Source organism: Phyllostomus hastatus, unplaced genomic scaffold, assembly GCF_019186645.2.
Source record: "Phyllostomus hastatus isolate PE091 unplaced genomic scaffold, TTU_PhHast_1.1 phas_scaffold_1066, whole genome shotgun sequence".
NCBI lineage: Eukaryota > Metazoa > Chordata > Mammalia > Chiroptera > Phyllostomidae > Phyllostomus > Phyllostomus hastatus.
Genome location: NW_025334004.1, coordinates 8,259,528 through 8,286,268, shown reverse-complemented (window position 1 = coordinate 8,286,268; position 26,741 = coordinate 8,259,528). Strand labels below are relative to the sequence as shown.

At 39.4% G+C, this 26,741-nt stretch overlaps 1 protein-coding gene across 1 annotated transcript; it reads left to right on the top strand.

Moving 5' to 3' along the window:
- The first annotated feature begins 1,635 nt into the window (after nucleotides 1–1,635).
- Nucleotides 1,636–26,741, top strand: NOC3L (NOC3 like DNA replication regulator). Its single transcript, XM_045853985.1, has 21 exons — nucleotides 1,636–2,059; nucleotides 3,081–3,288; nucleotides 5,489–5,621; nucleotides 6,375–6,532; nucleotides 7,141–7,194; nucleotides 8,374–8,504; nucleotides 10,433–10,594; nucleotides 10,980–11,073; nucleotides 13,717–13,892; nucleotides 14,276–14,404; nucleotides 17,182–17,313; nucleotides 18,725–18,805; nucleotides 19,505–19,605; nucleotides 20,585–20,657; nucleotides 20,796–20,859; nucleotides 20,944–21,015; nucleotides 21,366–21,547; nucleotides 22,273–22,401; nucleotides 23,045–23,142; nucleotides 25,107–25,191; nucleotides 25,506–26,741. The coding sequence occupies exons 1-21, from the start codon at nucleotides 2,051–2,053 to the stop codon at nucleotides 25,632–25,634; spliced, it is 2,400 nt and encodes a 799-aa protein (XP_045709941.1). The 5' UTR covers nucleotides 1,636–2,050; the 3' UTR covers nucleotides 25,635–26,741.

Here is a 26,741-nt window from a genome sequence, read left to right as displayed (position 1 = left end):
TTAAAAAAGAAAAAAAATCACAACCTGGAGGTTCTTGATGACCTTAATGAGAGCAGTTTCAGTGGGATGTTATGAGCAGAGCCAGATGGGTTACCAGACCTCTCATAAGAAAAGAGCTCACAGGAATCTCTGGGTTATCCTGTTATCCTTGTGAAGCTAGTTCAGGGTCACCCAGTGACCACTTTCAGTCCAAGTGTCCGCAAGAGCCGTGGAGAATCCAAGAGGATCTAGAGTCCAAACTGAGCTTAGGAGTGGATTGAGTGAACAGGAAATGACACAAAGCTGAAAAACCAAGATTAAGGTAGTAAACTTCCATTTTTAAGTTTTAGTTCAAATAATAGATTGCTCAAGCTCAAGATGGAAGAGATTTAGCTTAGCAACAATTGCCTAAAAATGACCCAACGATTTTAGTTGATTATAAACTTAAAATGAGCCAAGACTATGACTTAATTCCCCAAAAAGCTACAACAGGCTTGGACTGTGATAACAGAAAAGAGGAAGTGGAGACACCAGTAAATACTAGTTTTTTGTGTGTGTTTTTTTTTTTTTTTTTTCAGGACAGCAGAGAAAGAGGAAAAGGAAACAACAATCAAAAGGAGATAAGGTTAAATTAGAAAAAAAATTTAAGGATGGAAGAGATTTGAATATGTTTATAAGCCAAGGGGAAGGATCCATTACGGAGGGAAAGAACACAGGCAAGAAGGGAATTGGTGATACAGGAGTCTGATGAAGCTGGAAGTTGATTTTGAACTGAAATGCTGGTGCCTCTCTCTTGGAGAGACTTGAGGGAAGTCTGAAAAAAAAATGGGAGTAACCACAAATAAGTCGTTTTGGGGGAAGGAAATCAGACACTTGGGAAGACCATAGGCAAACGTTTTCGATTTGCTTGATGAAGTAATACCCCATGGGGACAGGCTCTGCTGTTCTCGAGTGTACGTGAGGAGAGAGAGCAATGGGGAACTTGGGGTAGTTGGAAGGGATGGAAAGAATTCCAGAGAGAATGGGATTCTTGGTTTTTGAAGTGAGATCCAGAAACTGGGAGGTTTCTTCTCAGTCGCTTTAAAACCAACGCCCACAGGAAGCTCAGAATCTTTTGAGCCTGCTGGCTTTTCCCAGTTGGCTCAGGACTGGCAGGCCAGACTGTGGCAGCAATGTGCTCAAGAATTATAGGCTTTTTTTTTCTTTTTCTTTTAAATAACCTTAAGTGGAATGCTTAAATTTATTCATCAAAAAAAGTCTTTTAGAGTCAATCATTTTTTAAAAAACATGTTTTTATTCTTAAAATGCATTAATCTACCTGTTAAAATTTTGGCAGAATTACTAAACAGGTAGTATTAATTTATGCAAAGGTAATGTTGTTGCGAAATACTGAAATGCAGATGAGTCTGATATAACTCTTTATCAGGCAATGGTTACTAAGTCAAAAAGTGTTTGAAAATAAAATAAATATCAACCATCACAAACTTTCGGGTACCCGAAGGTCCTGAAAAATTCGGCATTTCCGAAGGAAGCTGTTCGAGGGTCAGGGGAGGGCCGGGCTTTACACAAAAGTAATAAGCTTTTCTCGGCCCTCAGGACTTAACGGGAAGGAACAGACACAAAAATCAGTATCTGTAACAGAGCTATGAGATAAGCTACGTGAGAAGTACAAAACGCACTGAGGTGACTGAAAAATATCGAGTGTTTTTGTCCTGAGATGTGGAGCCCGATTTCCCAAACGCTTTCAAGGAAATCCGGAAAGAGTCAAGGGCGCCCAGACCTTGTAAAACATCCGCCCGGAGCCACCCGCCCTCGGCTCACGCAGTTCTGGGATTGGTGTGCCCAGGCGCGCGCACACCAGGACGACTGTCACCACGAGAGGGCGCGCCCCCGAGACTGTCTACGGAAGTCCCGCCTCCATTTCCGGCGGGATTTCCGAATGGGGAGGGCCTAGCGGCAGCTTCCGTTCTACAGTGTTAACACTTCAGCACGTGTGTCTTTCCATTTGGATTCCTGGATTATTCCTACCCCTGGTGAATTTGTCGCGCCGGAGCTTCCTTCAGATTTAAGGATGAAGGCGGTAAGGGTCTTTAGAAGCCCAGCCCCCGCTATTTAGGACCGCTTTGGCTGAGAGTTACTTCCCGGCTTTTCACCCTTGTTTAGGGGGCGGTGGCCTAGACTCGGGGCTCCCTTTTGGTTCTATGCGCTGTCCGCTTCCTAGCCTTTTTACCTGATTCTTCCTTCATTGCTCACTGTGCTCGCGCTCGTCTTCAGGAGCCACGATGAGACGAACACCGAGTCTTGCATCGCTAGGATGTCAAACATTGAAGGGTTGTTCACGATTGTCTTTCGAACCCCTATTTTACGTATGAGAAGCAGGGTCTTGTTCTCAGTGAATATGTAGTGTGAGTCATGGAATTCGAAACGAGTCCTTTACCTTCCCCAAAAGGGTAAGAAGATAGAAAAGCAAGTGATTTGCTCTGGTTCTCTCCGAAAATTAGGGCTAGCCCTGGGATTTGGGTTTCTGAATAAGGGGTCACCAGCAAGAGAGTTGGAATCCGAAGACCCGAATTCAGTGTTGCCTTCCTTAGTTTAAGGGTCTTTGACAAGTCATCTCTAAAGCTTAACTTTATCAGTAATGTGAGGATAACAGCAATCATTGCTTAACTAAGCTATTGGAGGTAATATGTTGGAGAACTTTGTAAATGGTAAAGCAATATGTAAATGTCAGCTGTTGTTAAAGACAGCCAGCAGTTTGCTCTGAGTATGCTAAACTAGTTAAGATAGCCTTGAATAACCACTTACCACTGGTGGTAGATATGTGGTTCTTAACTTTTTTAGGGGTCTTGGATCCTCTCTAGTAGCTGTGGCTTTTGGTCATGAATAAAACCTCTGGTTGAATAACTATTGCTCTAGTGCCATTCTGTAGGATTAATGCCGTAGATTGGTCTTAGCTCTCATATGCAAGATCCTAGGCTGTGAGGCATTAGAATTGTGGAATTAGTCTAGTGAAATTTATAATCAGTTCTCTTTAATCTGATTTTAAAAAGAAAATAATATAAATTTATGCACGCAGCAATCCTCCTGTTGTTGTTTTCCAGAGAAGAAATAAAAAACAGGTCCCAAGCTTTAGGAAGTTGATTAAGACAAGTAAAGTCAAACTTGAAAACAAGCTAAAAAATAAGCAATTTAAACAACAAAGTAATATCAAGAAGTACCGAAAAGAACAGAGGAAACTAAGGCAAGCGGTCAAAGATGCTGTGTCTAAGAGACCCGTTCCCCTGGAGGACCCTAAGAAAAAACGACCAGGTAATTGTGAAAACATTCATGTGCTCTAATTTCCATCGATTTGTTTTAAAATGTTCTTAATGAAATAGTTGCATTCTACTAGTCACTATTCTTGCTCATAGTTCTTTGTAAAAGTTGCTAAGGATAGTAGACTTTTATGCTTTATCAGTCAGTAGAAGAAAACATTTCACTACGGTATTAACTGTGAGAAAAAGCTGGCCTCAGCTTTTAGTATGTTTAGAAAGCAGAGCTGAAGATACAATACTTGGGATAACAAACTCAGAATTGTACTGTAAATAAATGTCAGGCAGTGTGCCATGTCACTTTCCCATTTGCTGGCAGTTAGCTAGGGTAAGAACTTTGCTTTTCTCTGGTGTGTTCTTCACAGTGTTGCCAAAATTCATGTAGTATTCTAAACATCGGCCTTTCTTTTTATTTGGAAACTTGGAGTAAAATATAGCTGTAATTGTCAGAGTTATTCTGTAAAACTATCCAAGAACTCCCAAGTATTCAAAACAGGTAGGGAATAAGACCGTTTTGAGTCAGATCAGTTCGACAATGTTACTGATACTTTCAGGGTGGTTGTGTTTGACTGTATCTGACCTATTCAGTCTTCCAATGTGCATCTCATTCTCTTAATCCTGACCTATTTAGTTTGATCTCTTGGCAACATATTGTGATATATTAAAGGTCATGGGCCTGGAAGTCTGGAAATTTGGGCTTTTCTCTTAATTTTGATATTTAATAACAAAGCGGCTTTAGTGGGTTACTTACTCTCCAGATATTTAATCTGTAAAGAAATGTGATGGTTGAGTTAAATAAAGGTCTCTTCCATCTAAATTTCAGTAGGATTTAAAAAGCATGATATGTTAATAATTATATATTAAAATAAGCAAATGATTTCTTCATTCTTACAAGTTGGAGTCTATCAGGCAATTGGATATGAGAGTATAAGGTTCAAAAATAAACAAAATAGAAACAGAGGCATAGATACAAAGAACAGACTGATAGCTGTCAGAGGGAAGGGGGCTTGAGGAGCTAGGTAAAATGGTGAGGGATTAAGTGAAAAGAAAAAAATATATGTGTGTGTGTCACATAGACACAGATAACAGTATGGCAATAGCCAGAGGTCGGGGGGAGATGGGAGAGGGCAAAGGAGACAGAAATTGTGGCAGAAGGAGATTTTACATTGGGTGATGGGTACATGATACAGTGTGCAGACGATGTTTGTTGAGTTGCACACTTAAAACCTGTGTGATTTTGTTAACCAAAGTTACCCCAATAAAATTCAATAAAAAAAAAGCATACGTTTCAAGTGAAAAACCTGGGTTAGAGAGAATAGTGTGGAAAATTATCAACATATAGATTATAGTTAAAGCCTTACACTTGGGTAAAATCACTGCGGATACTGTGTAGTACGAGAATAACAGAACCTAGAATAGAATTTTAAGGAACCGTAGCACTTAAGAAATGGGTAGAGGAAGAAAAATCTATAATGGGGTTTGAGGAGGCGCCAGAGAATTGAAAGAAAATGAGAATTACACAGTGTCTTAGAAACGAAACAAGAGTATTTCAAGAAAGAAGGAAGCTCTTTATGTTCTAACATTAAATAGTCTACAAGATAAACTAATTTAAAGAAAGACAAGGTATGTACCGAAGCTTTTACGTGCTTCAAATCATAGGCTGTCACCACATGTCTGATAGGAACACACTGGTAAAATAGAAAAAGAAAAGTGGTTAAAAGGCCTGTATAGTTGGTCAGAGAAGTGAGTGGCAGTAATTGAATAAGAGCTGGAAGGACAAAGGGTTATGGTCTGAGAGTGGGGTGGGCACCCAGATTTGGGATGTGGCCTTGAGAGGGAGTGGCTGAAGTGGAATGGAGGTGAAGGCTATTGGCGATCAGACAGAACTGAGGGGCCAAGTCATTGGTTCTCAAATACGCCGAAAGACATTGTAGAAAGTACGGAGACATTTATTTTTTGATTGTTGCAGTGACCTGGGTGTGATCCTGGCATTTAGGTTTCAGGGGTCAGAGATGCTAGCACTTTGGCTAGCTCAGGACGTCCCAATATAACAAAGAATTGTCCTGCCCAACTTGTGAGTTGTGCTCCCATTTAGAAACAGTAGGCTAAGGTACCAGAAAAAATATGTTTTTCCTATATGCAGAGTTCTACATCTCTTACTACTTGTTTTTGATTTTTTTTTTTTTTTGATGGAACAGGTAAAAGGATTGAGAGGGAAGAGGAGGAAGAAGAGGAAGCCCTTCCTTTAGATATGTTGGATGAAGATGACTTACAGTTAATGAGGGATTTAGGACAAAGAGCATCTTTTCTAACGAGAGATCTTTCTTCTAGGTAATACTTCATTTAGATTGTAATCATGCATATCTTTTTAGTGTAAAAAACTTGGTTCTGAATTATACTTAGGTGATCAGTGCAAAACTTGAGCCCTGAACACAGTGTTGACAAAGAGCAAGCCCTATTTTATTCAGTTTATTTCCTAAATAAAGGAAGTTCATGAATAAAACAAGCTGAATTTATTTAGCGTACATCTTTATTTCGTTTGAGTCTGAATAGTGCAGTAGAGTGAATGGGGAAGAATGCTGTTCTTTGTTTGAGGAATTGGCAGAACAGTTCCGAGTTCTTCATGGCCATGATCTCAGTCCTCGCTACCCTGTTAGGTAGGTATTATTCCCATTTACAGAGAGGAGACTGATGCTTCCTTGCAATCATAAGTAGTAGAAATTTAAACTTAGATCTTTTTAACTCCTAAGTGCATGCTGTGCTCTGAAGGTTTTTGGGATCGCAGGATAGCATTACGTCTCCTTTGGCTCTGGTGTATTCGAAGAGAATCTGCTGCACCTTTCACCTTTATTTTGCAGCTGAAGGGAAGACTAGACATAGCCATACTTTGAGTCCTTGTGGTGGACGACACAATTAATTTAATCATTTACTAGATATTTGAGTTCTGCTGTGTGCCTGGTTTAGGTGCTAATGTATATATACCTGTTGAAGTTTTGGCTAGTAGTTTATTTTTCTGTGTTTAAAAAATGATAAGTCCCTGCATTCCTTTTTAGTATGTTAAAGCTGAAATTTTTTTTTTTGCAGTGAGCCTGTTCACATCAAAAAACGAAAACATGAGCACGTTATAGATAAATATGAAAAAATACCAAGATCTCTGCAAACTGTGCCAGAGAAGGAATTGATTCACTTGCTTCCTATCAAAGATAAAAGCGGCATAATTCCACAGACCAGGGAGAAGCCAGGTGAGTTCCCTCAGCCTGTGTGTTAGTTACAGTTTAAGCGCCTTAGTAATACCACATATTTCTTTCATTAAAAATTTAATTTTGCTTTGACTTTTACCCATGTCTACAAAATAGAGGCAGTTACAGATAGTCATATAGCAAGCTTGATGATTTTGGCCAGAAACACAGTCGACTGTCTTAGGTGTTTGTTGTGCTGTGAGTACAGCTAAAGCTATAGGGCCAAGGTGATTATTTCCTTTTCAGAATATTTCATCAAATTTTATTGCTTCTAAAATTAGAGTATGTTCTTTACTCTTAGAGTCATTCTTTACTAGCCTTTTTTTCTTATATGTATCTTTTTTCTTATGAAATAACATAGAAAATTCCAGAAATCTAAGATGTGAAGTTATGTGGTTTATCACAAAAAACACCCATAGAGCTACCGTCTGGGCAAGAAACAAATACCGCTAGCATGCAGAAACATCCCTCATGTTCTCCTTAGTCACCTACTGTTCCCTCCTCAAAGAAGTAACTGCTTTCCTGAGTTTTATGTTAATCACTTCTGTGCTTTTCTATGTAGTTTCACCACTTAAGGATATTATCATGTTTTTAATGTACATATTTTCCAGTTACTGACACTAACCAAGATGAAGAGGATCAAAAAGAAATGGAACCTGAGGAAGGTAATAGGGTACATCTTTATAGTTACTAAATTGTTAATTGAGAATTACATTTTTTTTTTGGCCTAATGTAAGTGAGTTAATTTTAGATAAAATCTGGAATGTGTATTGGATTACTGGGCATTTCAAGGTGATTTTGGACATTTTCCAACATTTTGAAAGTTTCACCTTGTGGAATTTGATTGTTGTTTATTATTATGGAAAAATTTATGCAATTAAAATTTGTAATGTGTAGGCATGCATGAGGAGTCTTGTTAATTGCACTGTTTTGAGTTCTTTTTAATTTTAAGTAAGGACCTACAGATAACTATTAACTGTTTAGCTTTAAATTACAAAAACGATTGTGTGGTGTGCAATGATTTTAGTTCTTTAGAGCAGTTATACTTTGTGTATATCTGTTTTAAATCATTAAATGTGAGTTTCTAATAGCTAGCATAGTTCTAATCAAAGTTAAAGTAAAAGAACATATTTATTGTATGAAACTGTATTGGTTTGGAATTCGTGACAGAACAAAATGGCTAAATTTTACTTCTGCTTTGCAAACTCAGTAATAGTGTAAGTGAGATTCCAGGTGAGCTATTTTACCTGTGTTCAGTCATCCTTCATCGGCTTCTTGCAGATTGTCCCATGTGTTTTTTCAATCTAGTTCCCTATGAATTTCGTTTTTAAAAAATTATCATTCTATTACAGTTGTCCCAGTTTTTCCCCTTTTGCCTTCCTCTGCCCATCACACCCCGCTAAATTTCTTAATGTGAACATATTTGATGTAGTTCAAAGGACTGTATAGAGCTGAAAACAAAGAATGTAATGTACTTTTTTTTTTTAAGATTTTATTTATTTATTTTTAGAGAGGGAAGGGAGGGAGAGAGAGAGACAGAGACAGAGACAGAGAGACAGAGACACATCAATGTGCGGTTGCTGGGGGTTCTGGCTTGCAACCCAGGAATGTACCCTGCCTGGGAATCAAACCTGGGACACTTTGGTTCCCAGCCCGCGCTCAATCCCCTGAGCTACGCTAGCCAGGGCTAAAATAGTGTACTTTTTAAAAGCACAAAATCAAACTGCCCTTCCCCTAATGGTAGTACCTGCCTCATATGATTGTTGAGAGGATGATATGAAATAAGGTTCTTGGATACTTGTAAGTAAAGGAATGGTTAAGAGGGAAGATCTAATCTGTTCCAGAGAGTATTGAAGATCCTATTCCAGAGCTGACCATAGAAGAACATTTAATTGAGAGAAAGAAGAAACTACAGGAAAAGAAACTGCATATTGCTGCCTTGGCATCTGCCATATTATCAGATCCAGAAAATAATGTAAGTAGTAGTGATTTCTTTAGGTTCCTCATATTAGATATGGTCTAAATGTGTAATATTTTAAGATTCTCCTGTTACCCATAAGTATACACAAAAAAGAAAATCATTAGCTAAACATCGTAACTGAGTTAAAATAAGGGAGTAGACAGAACCTTAGCGTAATTCTGTGTTTGAGCTTAAGTTCTTCTGTAATCTTAGAGAAGTCTTGTAAATGCTCTGAGTCTCTAAATGTACGTATTGGACCTAATGTTTGGAACTCATGGTGCTGGGAAGGAGGAACTTCCTTGCAAATTTCCTTGACTGACTATAGAGTTTTTAGTTAGGAACATGCACACAAAAAACATATTTTAGGAATACTTGTAAATGTGAAATATTTTAAGTGCAATAAATCCAAAGGTTATAATGAATGATCACTGGGCCATGGGTGCACTAGGGAAGGTGATGGTAGTTACAACACTTCATCAAGAAACGCAGGGTCTAGCCTCGGCTCTGCTAAGTACTGTCTGTTAGACTTTGGGTGAGTTTTGTAACCAAGACTCATTTTCTTTCTTTTTCTTTTCAAAGATATAAATAAATAAATAAATAAATAAATAAATAAATAAATAAATAAATAAAATATTATTTTTAGAGAGGGGGAAGGGAGGGAGAAAGAGAGGGAGAGGAACCTTGACTGGATGTCCCCAGTACACACCCTGACCAGGGACCGAACCTGCAACCCAGGTGTGCTTGCTGCCCAACCAGGAATCACTCGACAACCTTCTGGTTTGTGGGACGATGCTCAACTAACTGAGCCACACCAACCAGGGCAAGACTCATTTCCTTCATCTCTAAAATGAGAATGGAACCTGTATTAAAACTTTGTTGTGAGGATTAAATGATACATATACATTAAGTTATATAAAGCGATACTATTATTTTTGCTATATTGGTGTCCCCAGCATTCCACTATGACAAATATTTGTTTATTGAACGATAAAATGGATTATTTACATCTATAGAAAAAATTTTACATGGGTATGTTTCAGACTAGTATTTGTCCTTTTCTAACAAAGTGGGAAGATCTGGAGCAGAATCAGGGAGGGGAGTTTGGAATATTTCTCATCTGTATTATCTCACTTAGTCATTGTGAAACCATAGAGACAGAAGCTATTAATCTCATATCACAGCAGAAAAACAGAGCCTTTAAAAACTCAAGTGATTTGTTCCAGATTTTAATTAGCCACTGAGTTGGAACCCGGCTCTTCTAACTCGGGAGCCTCACGCTCATTTCATAAAAGCGAGGGGGAGCGAGTAGGCAGTGACATGCTCGTCCTGCTCCCTGCTGTGGCGAGCACCACTCATCAGCCAGGTTGTTGCTGCCCAAGGTGACGCTCCAGCAGACAGTGGGAGCTCATCAAAGCAAACACATTAGTTGAAACCAGTTTTTTACTTTTGCATAACATCATCTTGTGCAAATGATTGTTATATGAGTAACTTTGAAGCTTATGTTAACATGGACACATTATATTAATTTCTGGCTAACTTGCCAGGAATTATTGAATATAGTTTGAATTATTTCAATATTTTATTGAATTATTTCAATTATTTCAATAGTTTGAAATAACTATTTCAAAAATTGTTTTTAGGGAAATAGGACACATGTCCCTCTAAGAAAAACCAATTAAAAATAGGCAAATTAACAAACTTAAACTATTATTTAAGTTCTTAATTTTCAACTACTTACTTAACAAAAACATGATTAATTTGTAACTTCAGTGATTTGTCTGTAGGTCACGGGAGCCGTCTGGAGTTGTGTGTGGCTGGACCAGACTCTCTGAGTGGTCGCGCGAACTCTGCGCACTGCACCAAGCCCCGATGTGGCACCGTTGCTTTTGCTCATGATTATTTTGCCATTATTTCTCTAGCCTTGCATGTTATTTCTGTGACAGGTGAAAAAATTGAAGGAATTACGTTCAATGCTGATGGAACAGGACCCTGATGTGGCCGTTACTGTTCGAAAGCTGGTGATAGTTTCTCTGATGGAGTTATTTAAAGACATCACTCCTTCATATAAAATCCGCCCCCTAACAGAAGCAGAAAAGTCAACCAAGGTATGTTAAATACAATTACTGTACGAAATAAGCTGAAAATTTTGGAGAGTGAGAGATGAGAGAAACAAGATTTTGTTTCTTTTTAGATTTTTTAAATTGACTTCTTAGAGATGGAAAGAGAGAACCAGGGATTTGTTGTTCCACTTATTTATGCCTCTCCTGGCTGCTGCTTATATGTGTCCTGACTGTGGATTGTGCTCAAAACCCTGGCGGGTGGGACGGCCCTCCAACCAACTGAGCTACCTAGCCAGGGTGGGTTTTTTATTTTTATTTTTTGGTGGGTTTTACATGACCGGGTATATTAGTAGGCCCTCAACATTTTGTCCTAATTTTCAGATTTCAGTATTTTGATGTTAAAAAGTGCTTGATCTTTCGGTCTTTTCAGATACGCAAAGAAACCCAAAAGTTAAGAGAATTTGAAGAAGGCCTCGTTAGCCAATATAAATTTTATTTGGAAAATTTGGAGCAAATGATTAAAGGTATATTAAATGTCTTTAAGCATGTGACACATTTAGCCTTGGCCGGGAGGGCGGGTTCTGTATTCTGTGCCGTGTGCCACTGTCAGTGTCGTGTGTGGTCCCGAGCAGAGTCTCGCGTCAGACTCTCTGGGTTCAGCTCTCGGCTCATCACTTAACACCTGTGTGATGGGCAAATCGTCGAATCTCTCTGGGCTTTGGTTTTTCTAACTGTAAAGTGGGAATAATGATAATACTTAACCTCATGGAATTGTTGTGTGAAAGTAAATGGACTTATAAAGCACTAACAATTATGCCTTGCTTGTGTTAAGGACTATATTTATCAGTTATTAGTATTACAGTTCTTTACCTGGTAAGTAGTTGTATATGTCTTAAATTCATGAATAGTTGGGATTTATTCTGCTGGGTTTTTTAAATTTTTATTTTAGAGAGCAAGTAAGTAGTTGGGAAAAGGATAACTTGTAATGAATCCTTTGAAAACTCTTATGAGTCAATTATTCAGGATGATAAACTCTTCTGTCAGACCCTTGTTCTCAGAGCAGGAAGGGCATAGGGAAAATTGGGGCAGGACGGCGGGAAGGGGTTCAGTTGCCTAGGCCAGGTGCTTTCACTGACCAGGCTGGGCTCCTTTACTCAGTGCTGGGCCTGAGGATCACCCAGTTGCTATCTCAGCTGGAACAGGACTGCCGAATGCTGTTGGCCCAAAAAGGACATGAAGGTGGGTGGGATGGATATTGTTTGTAAGCTCTGACATCCCACCTGGAACAGGCTTTCTGACATTTTACTCTCCCAGTGATACGGCTCGGAAGCACTGTGTAGACCAGCACTATCAAGTAGAACATGATAACATGAGACACAAAAGTCATTAAGAACAATGTAGCCACACTTTAAAAAAAGGTTAAAAGCAGTATCATTATTTTTTATTTGTGTGTGTGTGTGTGTGTGTGTGTTTCCGCCTGGTTCTGAACCGAGTATCATTAGTTTTAATAGTAGATTACGTATGTCTAAATTACCATTTTAACATGTAATCAATTTTAAAAATTAGATGTTTTATATTTTTTTGGTACTAAGTTCAAAATCTGGTGTGCATTTTATACTCCAGCACATCTCGGGCGGGAGTAGCCATATTTCAAGCGCTCAGGTGCCCTGTGCGCCTGGTGACCTCTGCACTGGACCCTGCGGGTGCAGGCCATTCTGAGTGGATTGAACCATATGAACTTGTTTTTAAGCTTAAAAAATTATGGTAAAGTATATATAATATAACATTTATATCATTTTAAATATTTTTAAGAGTATAATCCTGTGGCATTAAGTCAAGTCACCAGCATCCACCTCCAGAACTTTTTATCTGCCCCAACTGAAATTTTGTGACCATTAAACATTAACCCCCCACTCCCTCCTCCCCCAGCCCTTGGCAACCAGTCTACTTTCTGTCTCTACGAGTGTGACTCCCCAGGAACCTCATATTAATGGAATCACACAATATTTGTCCTTTTGTGACTTGCTTGTTTCACTTAGCAGGAGGTTATCAAGCGTATGTTCTTGTAGCAGGTGTCAGAATTGTCTTCCTTAAGGTCAAATGATAGTCCATTGTATGTAATCACATTTTGTTTATCCATGTATCTCTCCATTATGAAGTCTTGTCAGGTTCAAGTAAATAGAACATATGGTTCTTCCTTATGGTGAACACTGTCGGGGGGAAAACTGTATATATGAGAAGCAAGTTTAAAATGAAGTTACTGTCGTCCATGTCACCTGTATCATCTCTGGCTGTATATGATAGAGAGGGAATGTTGAACCTGCTGTAGAGAGACCAGCATGTTTCCATATTCTCATATTCAAGATGCTGTGTTACCGTAGCAATATATGTATGCAGGAATTTCTAGAAAATGGGTACTGTGCATCATCAATTATTTCGAAGGGTAATTTGAATCTCTTTTGGACCTCCTGGGTAAAGAGATCACTGTGAGTTTCAGCAAGAATTCAGGAGAAATGTTTTAGATTCTTTGGATTTGTAATTAATCAATTAATTAATTAGAGAAATACTGCTTTGTTGTTCCACTTATAACATTTATTGGTTGCTTCTTGTATGTGCCCTGACTGGGAATTGAACCCACAAGTTTGATATATCGGGATGACACTCTAACCAATGGAACTACCTGGCTACGGCCAGATTCTTGGGATTTTTAGAGTGTGAAAGAGGCTGGGATTTGGAGAGTTTGGAACTTGTTCATATTCACCAGCCAATTAGTGGGGGACTAGGATTTGAACCCAGGCTTCTTCACTTCTAGTTGAGTGTTTTGAGAAAAGCCTTGGAGAGCCCAGTGTGAGTGCTCCTTTAAGGTATCCAGCTCCTGGTTCCCTTTCTTTTTAACCCCCTGGGGACCCTTTTCATCTAGTGATATGTCTTAAAGGCACAGAAAGCTGATATTCTGGTAATTGTGGTTACAGTCAGAGGACGGGTGAGTGGAAACATTATAATGATAACCTTGTATTTGTGTAAGTGTAGATACAGTTCATATTTAAGAATTTGCATGGCCTGTTGGGTTTTCATATGACCACATATTACTATAAAAGAGAGATAATTAGTTGAAGCTTTGACCAATGAGGAAAGTAAGTAACTAACTACAGTTGTCTTTTGGTTAGACTGGAAGCAAAGGAAGCTGAAGAAAAGTCATGTAGTTTCCCTAAAGGCATACAAAGGCCTGGCAGAAGTGGCTGTGAAGAGCCTGTGTGAGCTGTTGGTGGCCCTGCCTCATTTCAACTTTCACAACAACATCATCGTCCTGATCGTCCCTCTCATGAATGATGTGTCAAAATCGGTGGGTTGCTGACTGTTGCTGTTTGTGCTTAATAGAAAATTATAGAGCATGTGGTTTTTTTCTCTCAAAATTCTTTTGGAGCTCTTATTTATTACTAAAATACAGTCACTTTGCTAAATACTGCTTCTTTAAGAAAACTCTTTGAACTTAAGTTTGGGGTAGTGGTTCTGAACAGGAGGCGGTTCTGCCTTCCAGGGAGCATCGTCAGGACTGCGGGGTGGGGGCCTGGGAGCTGCCACGTAGTGGGTGAAGGCCAGGCTTCCAAAGGTCCTGTGAGGCGCAGGACTGCCCCCACAGTAACGCATTCTAAAGAAAAGTCCAGTATTTGGTGTGAAGAGCTGAGGTTGAGAAGCAGCAGTCTAGTGAAACGTTTTATTTTCCAGATATCTGAAATGTGCTGCGAGGCTGTCAAGAAACTTTTTAAACAAGATAAACTAGGCCAAGCATCCCTTGGAGTAATTAAAGTGATTTCTGGTTTTGTGAAGGGCAGAAATTACGATGTTAGGCCAGAGGTAAGCCTTTTGTTTTGTACTTTACATTTTATTTGTTTTTAGGTCACAAAGTTAATTTTCACTTGTCAGTTTATTCTTCACGGAAGCGTGCGAAGTACAGAGGGAAAGCGCTCAGTTGCCGCCAGCGCAGCCTTCCATTTACTCCTGTAGTTTCCATCGCTCACCCTGCAGTTTCCACCGCTCGGTTCCCAGTTCCCGGTCTTACTTTGCCATCAGATCCCCTTCATTAATGCCGGTAATTTTAGCAGTTCTGGGAGCTGCCACGTAGTGGGCACACAAATAGTGCGCTTAAGAGAAAATATTTAGTGTCTTTATGCAGGATCGTAGAGTGATGAGATAATAAGGCTTGAACAGGGAGATTGTTCATAGGGAAACACTTCCACTTTAGTGATGTTAGAATGATAAACTGCATTCTTTAATTTGTTGTTTTTGGTCTGTATTAGGTTGTACAATTGTGACTTTTTAAAGGTGTGCAATATGATAATTTAATATACATACACATTGGGAAATGATTACCACAGTCAAATTTCAAATTAATTAACACATTCTTACCTCTCATAGTTACCTTTTTTTCATGCTGAGAATATTTAAGATCTATTCTCTTAGCAAATTGTTAACTGTTATCACCATGCTGTACTTTAGATCTCCAGAACTTACATAGTCTTTTAACTGAAAGTTGATAGCATTTGATCAACATTTTGCCATTTTCCCCATTCCCGGCAACCACTGTTCTCTCTGGTTCTACGCGTTCGACTTTTTAGATTCCACATAAAAATGAGGCGATCATACAGTGTTTGTCTTTCTGTGTCTGGCTGACCTCACTTAGCATAATGTCCTCCAGTGTCATCCATGTTGTCACTAGTGGTGGGAGTCTTATTTTTAATGGTGGAATAGTATTCCATTATACGTCTGTATCACATTTTCCTTATTAATTGATTTGTGGACACTGGCTAAACGTTTCCATATCTTGGCTGTTGTAAATAATGCTGCAGGGGACACAAGAATGCAGATAACTCTTTGAGATACTGATGTCATTTCCTTTGGGTATACACCCAGAAGTGGGACTGCTGGGTTATATGATAATTTTTGTTTAATTTTTTGAGGAGCATCTATACTGTTTTTCAGAGTGTCTGTACCAGCTTATACTCTGATTCCCTCTCTTCACACCCCCACGAACACCCATTGTGTTTTTTTGATAACGGCCATTCTATAACAGGTGTGAGGTCAGATTTGTGTTTCCCTGATGATTAGTGCTGTTGAGCGTATTTTCATATGTACTTGTATGCCTTTTTGGAAAAATGTCTGTTCAGATCCTCTGACCATTTTTAATTGGGTTGTGTTTTTTTTTTGCTGTTGAGTTCTGTGAGTTCCTTGCATATTTTGGGTAGCAACCCCTTGTCTGATGTGTTTTGCAGGTGTTTGTTGCCATTCTGTAGCCGGCTTTTCGTGTTGACGGCTGGCTGTGTGGGCGTTTTCGTTTCCTTTGGCCCACCTGTGTGTGTGCGCTTTTGTCGCCTGTGCTTTCTGTGTCATAGCCGAGAAACACTTTGCCAAGACCAATGTCAAGGAGCTTTTCCCCGATTTTTTTCTAGTAGTTTTGTGGTTTCAGGCCTTACATCTAAGTTTTTAATCCATTTCCACTTAGTTTTTGTGAGCGGTTTAAGATAAGAGTCCAATTTGATTCTTCTGCAGGTGGAAATCATTTTTTTCCAACATCTTTACTGGGGAGCATATCTTAGCGCCCTTGTCAAAGGTTAGCTGGCTGTGAACCACATCCTTTAATTTGGAGTTATTTTTCGTCTGTAAGATTTAATGAGCACGCAGAATACATGATGCGTGAATTGATCTTTCCAACAGCTGGGATGACTTTAGGTTCACTATTTCACTGTTGGTTTTTCCCTGTTGCCATTTGTGCTCTAAGCCTTAAAATCTGAAATACTCAGTTTTCTTTCAGATGCTCATGTTGGAATAATAGAAAGCTGTATTTCTCAAGTATTGTTTTTCAGGAATGCTTCTGTGACTTCAGGAGGTCAATGGAGTGGTTTCTTCCCAAGAAAATGTAGGGTTTTAAACCCCTTTTGTCTTTGTGTTTGGATGGTTGCCAGTTTCCAAATCGGCTTCTGACTTTTTTGAATGGTTTAAGGCCACAGTTCTCGTTGTGGTCCCTGACCCAGCATCAGTGGGAATGAAAAACACAAGTCCTGGGGCCCTACCCCAGACTCACGGAACCAGGGATTTGTTGGCCCAGCTGTTAGCGTGTTAACAAACCTTCCAGGTGTTCCGATGTTTGCTGAAGTTAGAGATCCATTGACTTGAAGGAAGATAAGTTGTCTTTATGTAATTTATTTTTGTGCGGTGGGGGAGGTGAATATTAGAACCATTTTCTGTAAAACCGAAGCCACTGTGGTAAATTAAAACTGGTTTAGAAATACCTAATTTATATCTCCTCCTCCAGTGCTGTTCAAACCTTTAACTGGCCGGTCTGCTCTTCGTAATCATTATCTACCAAAGCCGAGTGGCGTGCACTTGCTTCCTGTTACCACTGGACTACAAAATCATGTTACATGTATTTAGCCAAATACTAGACACAAGTTACCGCATAAGTCTAGCAAAAGGATAATAGGTTTTTGTGTAAAATGTGATTAAAGATGTTTTGAGGGGTTTTTTTTTTTTGCATGAAGGAAGGAAATAACATCTTTAAATGCTTAGTTTTCTCAATAAAGTTTTTGAGGGCAATATAAATATTAAGCTGTGTATTATGCTTTCTGCCATATTAGATGTTACAGACATTCTTGTGCTTACGAATCAAAGAAGTGGAAGTGAAAAAAGATACAGAGGACATTAATAAACCAAAAAAATTTATGACTTTCAAGGAAAAGAGAAAAAGTCTGTCAAGAATGCAGAGAAAGGTTTGGTTTATTTCTTTTTTTGTTTCAATTTTAGATTAAAACCATAGTATAGAAACAAGTAAAAATCATCGTTAAATAGTAATTATAAATATTTAAAAGTTCAATATTTAGAGAGTTTAATTTTCCCACTTATTACAGAGAAATATTTTATGAAATCAGTTTAAACTGACAACTCATTGGCAAAGAGAGAATGGTAAAAAAGACATTGTCGCTATGCTGGCCTTCAAGGTCACCTTTGATTCATTGTGACACACAGATGTTTTCCTCAACAGAAAGACTGTATTCATGTGAAGTGCAACAAAGTGGGGTTGTGTTCATTGAATCAGGTTTTTTATTGGTTCATATTTGAAACTTTTTATTTACTAGGAAACTCTGGGTACATTTTTAAAATATTTTGAGAAATGGAACTATTAATAGTCCCCACCTTCCAGAGTCATTGCGCATTTACATGAGATGACGCAGGCAGAGCACCCAGCAGCGTGCGTGGCACTGGCCTTACAGACCTTAGCTGCCACCACCACTCACGGTGTTACCATTTCTCAAAACATGTCTAAACAGTTTCTTAGTGTTATCCAATTGCTTATAAAAACAAAATAATTTCCAGGATACCTATTTTTAAGTGTCGGTAATAATGTTAAAAACATGACATAAATATCAAATTAGACTTAGTAACTGCAAACTAATGAAGGAAAATACTTATTTTCATTGTTGATAGCATACTGTCCTAATGCAAGCTGGGCAGTAGCTGTGATGGGGGAACAAAGACTCGATAAGAACTCAGCAGCTCATTAACCACCTCTCTCACCAGAGGGAAGGAGAGGACTTCTTAGTGCCCTGTTTCCTGGGCAGCTTAGCGACCAGTTTGCTGCTCTTAGAGCATAAAGAAGTGGAAAAAGAAGTGATATTTTGTCAAATTTCTATATACTATCTGGTTTTATGCGTTGTATATAAATGAATTTGGGAAGTTTTGGTGATGAATGGCTTCTGTTATAGATGATTTGACAATAAGAATTGACCCCAATATTTCTGGGCTCAGCCTGTTTTTTTTTTAACTTTAATTTAAATTATAGAAAACTACAGAAAGTAGTGTAGCACATCCCATGTCTCCACCTTTCTGAATGAAAAAATGTTAATAGACTGACTTCAGTTTTTTTCTTGAAAAGGAAGCAAGCAGTGGTGTTAGAGTTAGAATGCCCTTTGGTCTCCCTATTTCATTCTGGTGCCTTCCTCCAGGGGGCCGCCTCCGCTCTCTGTGTAGACTTCTTACCGTTTTTCTACATTTGCTTATATTAGTACTCATAGGCAGCCTGGTATTGCTGTATGTGTTTCATCATATTTACATGTTATATCTCTCTAAGCTTGTTATTTTCACTCAATGGTATATACTCTTTATTTTTCAATCTGTTTTCAGTGGAAGAAAGCAGAAGAGAAACTAGAGCGAGAGCTTCGGGAGGCAGAAGCTGCAGAAAGCACTGAGAAAAAACTTAAATTGGTAGGTGGTTTCACATTCTCCCGTGCCAGCAATAATAGCCGTTCATTGTGAATGAGTCAAAATTATACCTATATTTCTTGTCATATCAGCAAAAATACAATTTTTTTGGTGTCCTGCAGAATAGTTTATGTGTATTGTAAAAAAGGAAAAAAGTTGAAAATTGCTGTTCTATGCTTTTTAAATGTTTGGTTAAATAATTCTAACTAGGGATTTATTATTTCAACTTATGGCTATATCATTTTGCCCCCTCCCCTCCCTCCCTTCCTTCCATTTACTTATTTTTAGAGAGAGGGAGAAAGGGAGGAGAGAAACATGATGTGTGGTTGCCTCTTGGGTGCCCCCTGCTGGGGACCTGGTCTGCAACTCAGGCATGTGCCTTGACTGGGAATCAAACGAGCGACCCTTTGGTTCACAGGATGGCACTTTGTCCACTGAGCCACACCAGTGAGGGCTAATTTTGGTTTATTTCATGAGGCTTAGATATGAGATGTACAAGAAATTATGTGATCAGTGCTTTAAGAAATCACTGGATGTGTATCTTCATTCTATTGAAGCTTCATTTTGTTAAAGCTCCTAAGATGGAATTTTTGGGAGGGATGGGAAGGGACAAAAAAAGATTGAGCTTAAGTGATAGTTAACACAATTCAGGAGAAAGGGTACTGGGTTATACTAAAGTCATGCTGTCTTTTCTTTGGCCAGCACACGGAGACTTTGAATATTGTGTTTGTAACCTACTTCAGAATATTGAAGAAGGCCCAGAGGTCACCTCTCCTGCCAGCAGTTCTGGAAGGTCTTGCCAAGTAAGGGCTGTGTAGGTTAAAACCTTTTAGATTCTTTCCAAATAAATAAGACCAATGTAACCATGAATTTTAAACAGGGTTTAGTAATGCTGACACAGTGTTCTCAGTTCTTTCTCTCTCTTTTTTTTTTGGTCACCAGCCTTTTCTTGCTTCGCTTTATTTGTACTTGGCTAGTCCCTTTTGCTGCACTGGAAGTATTTCCATGCTCTTGGGTTCATATAATTGCCAGCTCAAAGGGTATGCATTTTAAATTTTGATAAATATTGCTAAATTGCTCCCCCAAAGATTTTACCAATAGACTGGGAACATATGGCTTCTGAGGTTCTTTCCTGTTCTAAGTGTCAAAGGCTCTTACACTGATATTGAAGAGATATCCCTTAACTACTTCCGTGCCTAATATTTTACAGTGTACAAGAGTGCTGACATTTCGTAGCTCCCACAATTCTTTCTCTTTGACTCTATTTTGGGTGGTCTCAGCCAGTCAAGTGACTTACCTAGGATCATAAAGGTAATTCACTGCAGAGCCTGAACTAGACACCAGGTCCAGCTTCTTTTCCGTTTTGTTTTCAAAGCTTTCATAGTGTCCACATTCTTATAAATAGGAGAGTCTTTCCTCCGTTCTCTCCCCGCCACCCGTTTTCCTCACAGCTGGTGCCGCCTGCTCTCTCATGGCTTTGAACAGTGCTGTGCACCTGGCGAGCTTGCCCCGGGGAACCTGTTTGCCGAGGCAGCTTCCTTCTCGGGGCCTCAGTGTTTTCGAAGCGCTGTGTGAGTCTGTTTAGTGCCTCACTTATTCCTGCTGAGCATGGTGCTGGCCTGTGGACTGTCGGAAAGTCTAGTCCGAATAATTGAGAAGTAACCTAATCTCTACAGTTCCTCTCATAGCTAGGAATGAGGAATATTAAAAATACAATGCTAAAGTCAAGTTTAAATTTGGCTGTTTTAGATTACCTTTTAACTAAGTTTTATTTGATTTTAGGTTTGCTCACCTTATAAATGTGGAGTTTTTTGATGATTTGTTGGTAGTGCTACATAACCTCATTGAGTCTGGTGTAAGTAACTATTAATGAATTATTTTTTAAGATATAAATGGTACTGTTATTGTTTGTAAATATATAAATACAAATATGCATATACATATATACATACACACACACACACATATATATATATATATTTTTTTTTTAAAGAACCTAAGCTATCAAGAAAGTCTCCATTGTGTCCAGACTGCTTTCCATATTCTCTCCGGGCAAGGTAAGGGCTCCCCTTCATCGCATTGTGTTTGCTTTCCCTTTGGAGGCTGCAGCACATCTGACTGTGTTTGTTGTCATTTCAAAGGTGATGTTCTGAATATTGATCCAATGAAGTTCTATACACATCTTTACAAAACACTGTTCAAGTTACATGCAGGTATGTATATGTAGGAGATGATGTGTCTTTAATATATATTTCTTTTAACAATATGTTGTGACCAGAATGATAGCCAGTAAAAAATGAGAAATAGGAACTGGTTATAAAGTGCTGGCCTGCCGGTTCCCCACGTCTGTGTTCACCCTCCTGTCAGTCGGAGAGAGCGAGAACTTTGGGAATTATTGGCTGGAGCTGCCATACAACCCAGCACATCTCTTGAGCAGTCTAGGCCTACTTCATGGGTTCGGGTGATGACTTGGGACAGGCACGGCAGTTGGTCTTGAGTTTTTCTGGAATTAGGTGAGGTTGCAGCATGGGGAAAGTAACGAAGGGTGCATCTGCTGTTTTAGGTGCCACCAACGAAGGGGTTGAGATCGTGCTCCAGTGCCTTGATGTCATGCTAACTAAGCGCAGAAAGCAGGTTTCTCAGCAGCGAGCCCTCGCCTTCATCAAGCGCCTCTCTACCCTTGCTCTTCATGTCCTTCCAAACGCAAGCATCGGCATTTTAGCAACTAACAGAATATTAATGCACGTAAGTAGTGATAGGAATGAGGAGAGCTACAACAGGGGTGTTTTGTTTGATGTGTGTTCTTTTCTCCCCATTCACATTGTTATTTAATTACAAAAGTAATTCACACTTGTAAGAAAATCAGGCACCAAAGGAAGTACATAAAATTACACAAGGACAGCATTCCACCCCAGTGGCAATCTCTGGAGGTGACCATTTTTACCATTTGGTGGGTATTTTCCCTGCTGACTTTTTAAAATTCATATATAAACACATACACCAGGCACATGCAAACAGCACAGCTTTTACTTTTTAAGGGAAAGAGGGCTGTGGAGATTATGATATACATAGTGTTCTACAATATATTTTAACATATGGTGATGAACACATTTTATAGGTTCCTTCTGTTACAAATAATGCTATAGTAAATATCCTTATGTGTACCTAATGTAATTATTTCTGTAGGAAAGATTCCTAAAAGTGGGATTGCTGGGTGAAAAGAATATTCTGTTTTCTCTTGCAAGATAAATTCTTCTCAGAGCAAGCCAAGAAAGTCAAGTAATCTTTTGCAGTTTTTGTTCTGTCACGGTATAAGCTTAAGTTTACAAACTTGAGCATGAAGTTTTTTATGCTTATAGCTCTAATATAGCCATAAAAATTAAATGAAATTTCAATATAAATACAAGTACAGAACCCAATAACCTTCTTTAATAATATTAATTAATCCTTTTTATGTGACATTTTTGCAGACTTTCCCCAAAACTGATCTGTTGCTTGACAATGAGTCTCAAGGCAGTGGGGTTTTCCTTCCCGAGCTGGACGAACCTGAGTACTGTAACGCTCAGAACACTGCCCTCTGGGAGCTGCACACACTGCGGGTAAGAGCGCCCCTCCCTCTTGTTTGTGAGCTGTTTGTTCAGCTTTTCCCCCTGAGCAGTTGCTGCTGCCTGAGGACATAATGTACCTTGTTCTGGGACCGCCTCTCCTAGAATTCATGTTTTAATAGTCTGTGTTTCACTTTGCTTTTCCTTCTCTTTAAGATGTCGAGGTACATTTTCTAGGGAAGCTGAGAGGGGTAAGATTGAAATCTTTCCCTTCCCAGGCACATTTGTATTGGCTCCTACCCAAGGAGACTTCGGTAGGCCCGCAGGTTTCGGCAGGGTCTCCCTTGTGCCCCGATCCTACAGTGTGGACAGCGTTAGAGTGAGACACAGCAGAAATGTGTTTCAGGAAGCTTGCTGTCAGCTCGCTTTGTCACCTGAAGTAGAAGTGGCCTTTTGGTTTTTCTGTTCACTCTGCAAAGACTAAGCTGTGCCACTGGAGACTTGCTCATCCAACAGGTTTATGTGGTCATCCCGTGAGCAAAGACAGTCTTCTCCTGTAGTTGTGTGGTTTTTGTGAATTACATATACATCTATAGCTTTAAAAAATATCAGCGTTTACTAAATAAAATCTTCGTGGTAGCCAGTGTTCTATAAAATACTGACCTGTGCACACGTGGTTGTCCTGCTTCCCCCTCAGCGCCACTTCCACCCCGTCGTGCGGAGATTCGCGGCTCACCTCGTCGCTGGGGCTCCCCTGGAAGGCTCTGAAGCGCTCAAACCAGAGTTGAGCCGAAGGTGGTATTTATGTTGCTTCATTATATAAAACTGGACATTTCAGCTGATAGGTCTTGACTGTGAGAAGTCTGTTTTAAAATGTAATAGGTTTGAAAATGTAACGTGCTAGTCGGTTATCTGCATCTGGTCTCACTTCATATTCCTGAATTGTTTAGAGGAGAAAGCATGCTGACTGTGATTTTAGTAGTTTGTTTTGGGAAAGCACAACGTTTTTTTTTGTCATAAACATTTTTACACATGCAGATATGTAGAAAGAATAGTGAATCCTCACATGCCCATGACTCAGGTTCAACAATGAATAAGACAGTTCCATATGTGCTTATGTGAAGATCCATGAGTCTAAGTACAGTGAAAATCCCTTTTTTTTCTCTTGGATGGTCCTGCAAGGGCCAGAAAGGAAGAAATGAGAAGAAAGAAGTGTTTTGCAGCACTGCCCCATCCAGAGGGGCCTGACCTGCAGGAAGCATGGACGCTGCCCCAGCATTCACCTTACACTCTTCCAGATGGGGAAAAGGGTCCTAAGGAAGTTTCTTTTCCCTCACCTTTTTTAAAAAAATTGAATTCATTAAAGAAGAATGTTTTATTTATTGATTTTAGAGAGAGAGGAAAGGGTGTGGCCTGGGGAGACATCAATTTGTTGTTCCACATATTCATTCATTCATTGGCTGATTCTTGTAGTGCCTTGACCGGGGATCGAATCCACAGCCTTGACATATTTGGGTGGTACGTAACCAACTGAACCGCCCAGCCAGGCCTCCCCACACCTTTTTATTCTGAAAAAGTTTTAAAGCACAGAAAAATTGAAAAAAGAGTAAATACCTATCTCCAAAAAATCAGTTAGAAAATACCTCAGTTATAAAGAAGAGAAAATGATCTAAAAGACACCCTTACAATAAAGCTACCACTCAGAATTAATATATTGTAGATTTTTCCCCTTTACAAATGCATTGGTTTTTTATATTCAGAGATCATTGGCAAATGACCTGTAGGTGAGCAGGTTGATTTTCTGACCTCTTGAGAGTTTGAACAGAAAATGAATTAGTTTTTCTGTTTTTAATATTGGAAGAATTCACCTGAAAGTTCAATTTCTCTTGAAATACTGAGAGATTTGGCGAAATAGGTGTGTATTTTTTTACATGGCAGTAGTTAGCTGCTTACCCCTCGAAATGAATCATAAACTTTGTAGATTTCCATAAATCCTTTTCCTTCTGGGTAGGATAGAGATACCTTTTGACCATAAAGTAATAAAATGGCCATTTACTTTTTTCTTCCCCCATTCTTCTGACCTTGTTTTTAAAAGGGGGAAAAAGGAGAAAACAGTTTTCTGTCATCTTTTTCACCAACCTTTCCTGGCAAGTTTACCCTGGCGATCTTGAACATTTGCCCCATTTATGCCAGTGGTGGCCCTTTCCAGAGGAAGAGGAGGAACCGCTTTGCCCCAGAGGCTTGAGAAGGGAGACTCCTGATGTGTCTTCCCCTGGGGAGTGGAGCTGGGGTGCGACCACAGGCACAGAGCTTGCAGGCCCCTGCCCATCACCGGTTGGTCTCCTTTGCAGAGTGTCAACCAACCCCGAACCTTTCGGGATTCAGTGACGTGCTGTTTGAAATCCATGGAGGATGATCACTCCATGCTTCATTCTTCTGGCTCCCACGACCAAGTTAAACGCAGCTGCATATTGCTTACGTAACTGTGGTTGGTTGAGATGGGGTTTGATCACATGGGACTTGTGCTGTCCTCCTCAGCCTTCTCTGTTCAGGCCTGTGTTTCTGCATGTGCCCCAGACCTCTGTGAGGCGGAGTCGGTTGGATCATGTCAGTACACGGGGATTTAGGGCTTATTTATAGATGTTCACTTGGCAGGATTATATCTTAATGTATGCGTTTAGAATAATGAGTCTGGGAACAGTTACGTTTTGTCAGGTCACTGTCTTTTTGTGACTCTGGATTTCTGTCTGTGACTGTAGGTCCGCGGTGGAGCTCTTTGAGGCTTACAGCATGGCAGCAATGGCGTTCAATCCTCCTGTTGAAACTGCAAGCCCCCAAAAGAAGGTATGTCATACCTTTTCATTATTTTTAAGGTGAAATTAAAATTAAATTAATAACTTTTTAATAGCTGATTCCAATTTGCCTGATTGTTTCAGAGGCAGAATTTTTTTTCATGTTCAGGAGTGATGGTAGGCTGGACCTCTGGGGCTGGAATTCTGTAGGTAGAGGCGGCTAGGAGACGGTGCCTTTCAGTGTGGGGACGTCTGGTACCCGACCTAGCAACGTGCGTTTCACATGTCGGTTTGCTGTCAGTGTTGCCGCTTGGCTTTTGCTGATAGCATAAGAAATGTCAACTCACACTTTTAATATTTTTTCAGGATAAAGTTTTGCAAGGGGATTCATTTTTGAATGAAGATTTAAATCAACTAACCAAAAGACTTTGCAATGAAGTTGCTACTCATCTGCCTCTGGATTTCACCAAATATTTGAAGCCGTCACTGCGGTAGTAGAAGAAGGAAGAGTCAGTGGACATCCCCGTACGTTAGTGCATTTGTGCAGGTGCACATAACACTAATGGTTCACTTAGGACCTTCTCTTTTTATACAAGGGAAATGTCCTGAGAAAATTAACAGAGGAGGAATTACCCTTTGCATGGCACAGCATTCTTCCCTAATTCTGAAAATGTCCTTTCGTTCAGAAGGGAGAACCAAAGGCGTTTTCCTCCCCTTATATTTGTAAACTTCTTTCTTAATGTGTTGCCTTTTTAAAATTTAATATATATATTAACTGATTTAGCCTCTGAAAAAGAAGAATGAGTGTTCATTATGGCTACCTTCAAAGAAAGTTTGTCTGTGATTCTAGTGTCTTCGAAGTTCTTTGTGTTTGCTGACATGCTCTGGGGGTTGATGCGGGAACTGCAGGGCAGAGAAACCTGCCCCCGGTCTCACAGTTCTGTCTTAGGGACAGAGGGTACCCAGTGGGGGGCTTTTTTTTTCCTGTACAGGTAAAATGCCATATTCTTGTAATTATAAAGCAATATTTGATGTAACATCTGTTGCCATATTCTAAGAATGGCCTATGAAGTAAGTATTTTAATGACCAGGTTATAAAAATTTCTCTTGTGAGTAGCAGAATAAAACAGCTGCTTTTTTCTGCTTCCTATTTTTGTAATGTGAGAATTGAAAAGAAAAATGCATAGCAGTCCAACTAAATAGCCCTGTTATTGGTTCAGAGCTAGAGAAGCCAGTGATTTTGGCCTAGTAGAGCTTAAAGCTCTTTTTTTTGTCTTGAAGTAAATGAAAATAGAAAGTTCCCTTATTATTCTAACAGAGTGGGGAATATCGGCTTTAATAGTGCATGTAATCTCTTCAGCAGATTCTTACACGTGCTTTAAAAAGTGTTTCTAAGACCAGTTTTTTTAGGCTTGATTATTTAATGATGAGAAATGTTATAAATATTTGTTCTTAACCCACCTTTTTGATATAAAACAAAGGTCAGGAATGTTAGGGATGGTCGGGATGACCAAAGGGCTTTCCTTGTCAGAGCGCGAGTCACCAGTATGTGCCACAAGTCACTTGTTTTCCAAACATACACAGATACATCTATAGTTCACT

Bases quoted from the DNA above. Each gene is read 5' to 3' on its own strand.
- NOC3L (XM_045853985.1), top strand. The intron at 3,289-5,488 runs GTAATTGTGAAA...TTGATGGAACAG, and splicing joins CCCTAAGAAAAAACGACCAG to GTAAAAGGATTGAGAGGGAA. The intron at 5,622-6,374 runs GTAATACTTCAT...TTTTTTTTGCAG, and splicing joins ACGAGAGATCTTTCTTCTAG to TGAGCCTGTTCACATCAAAA.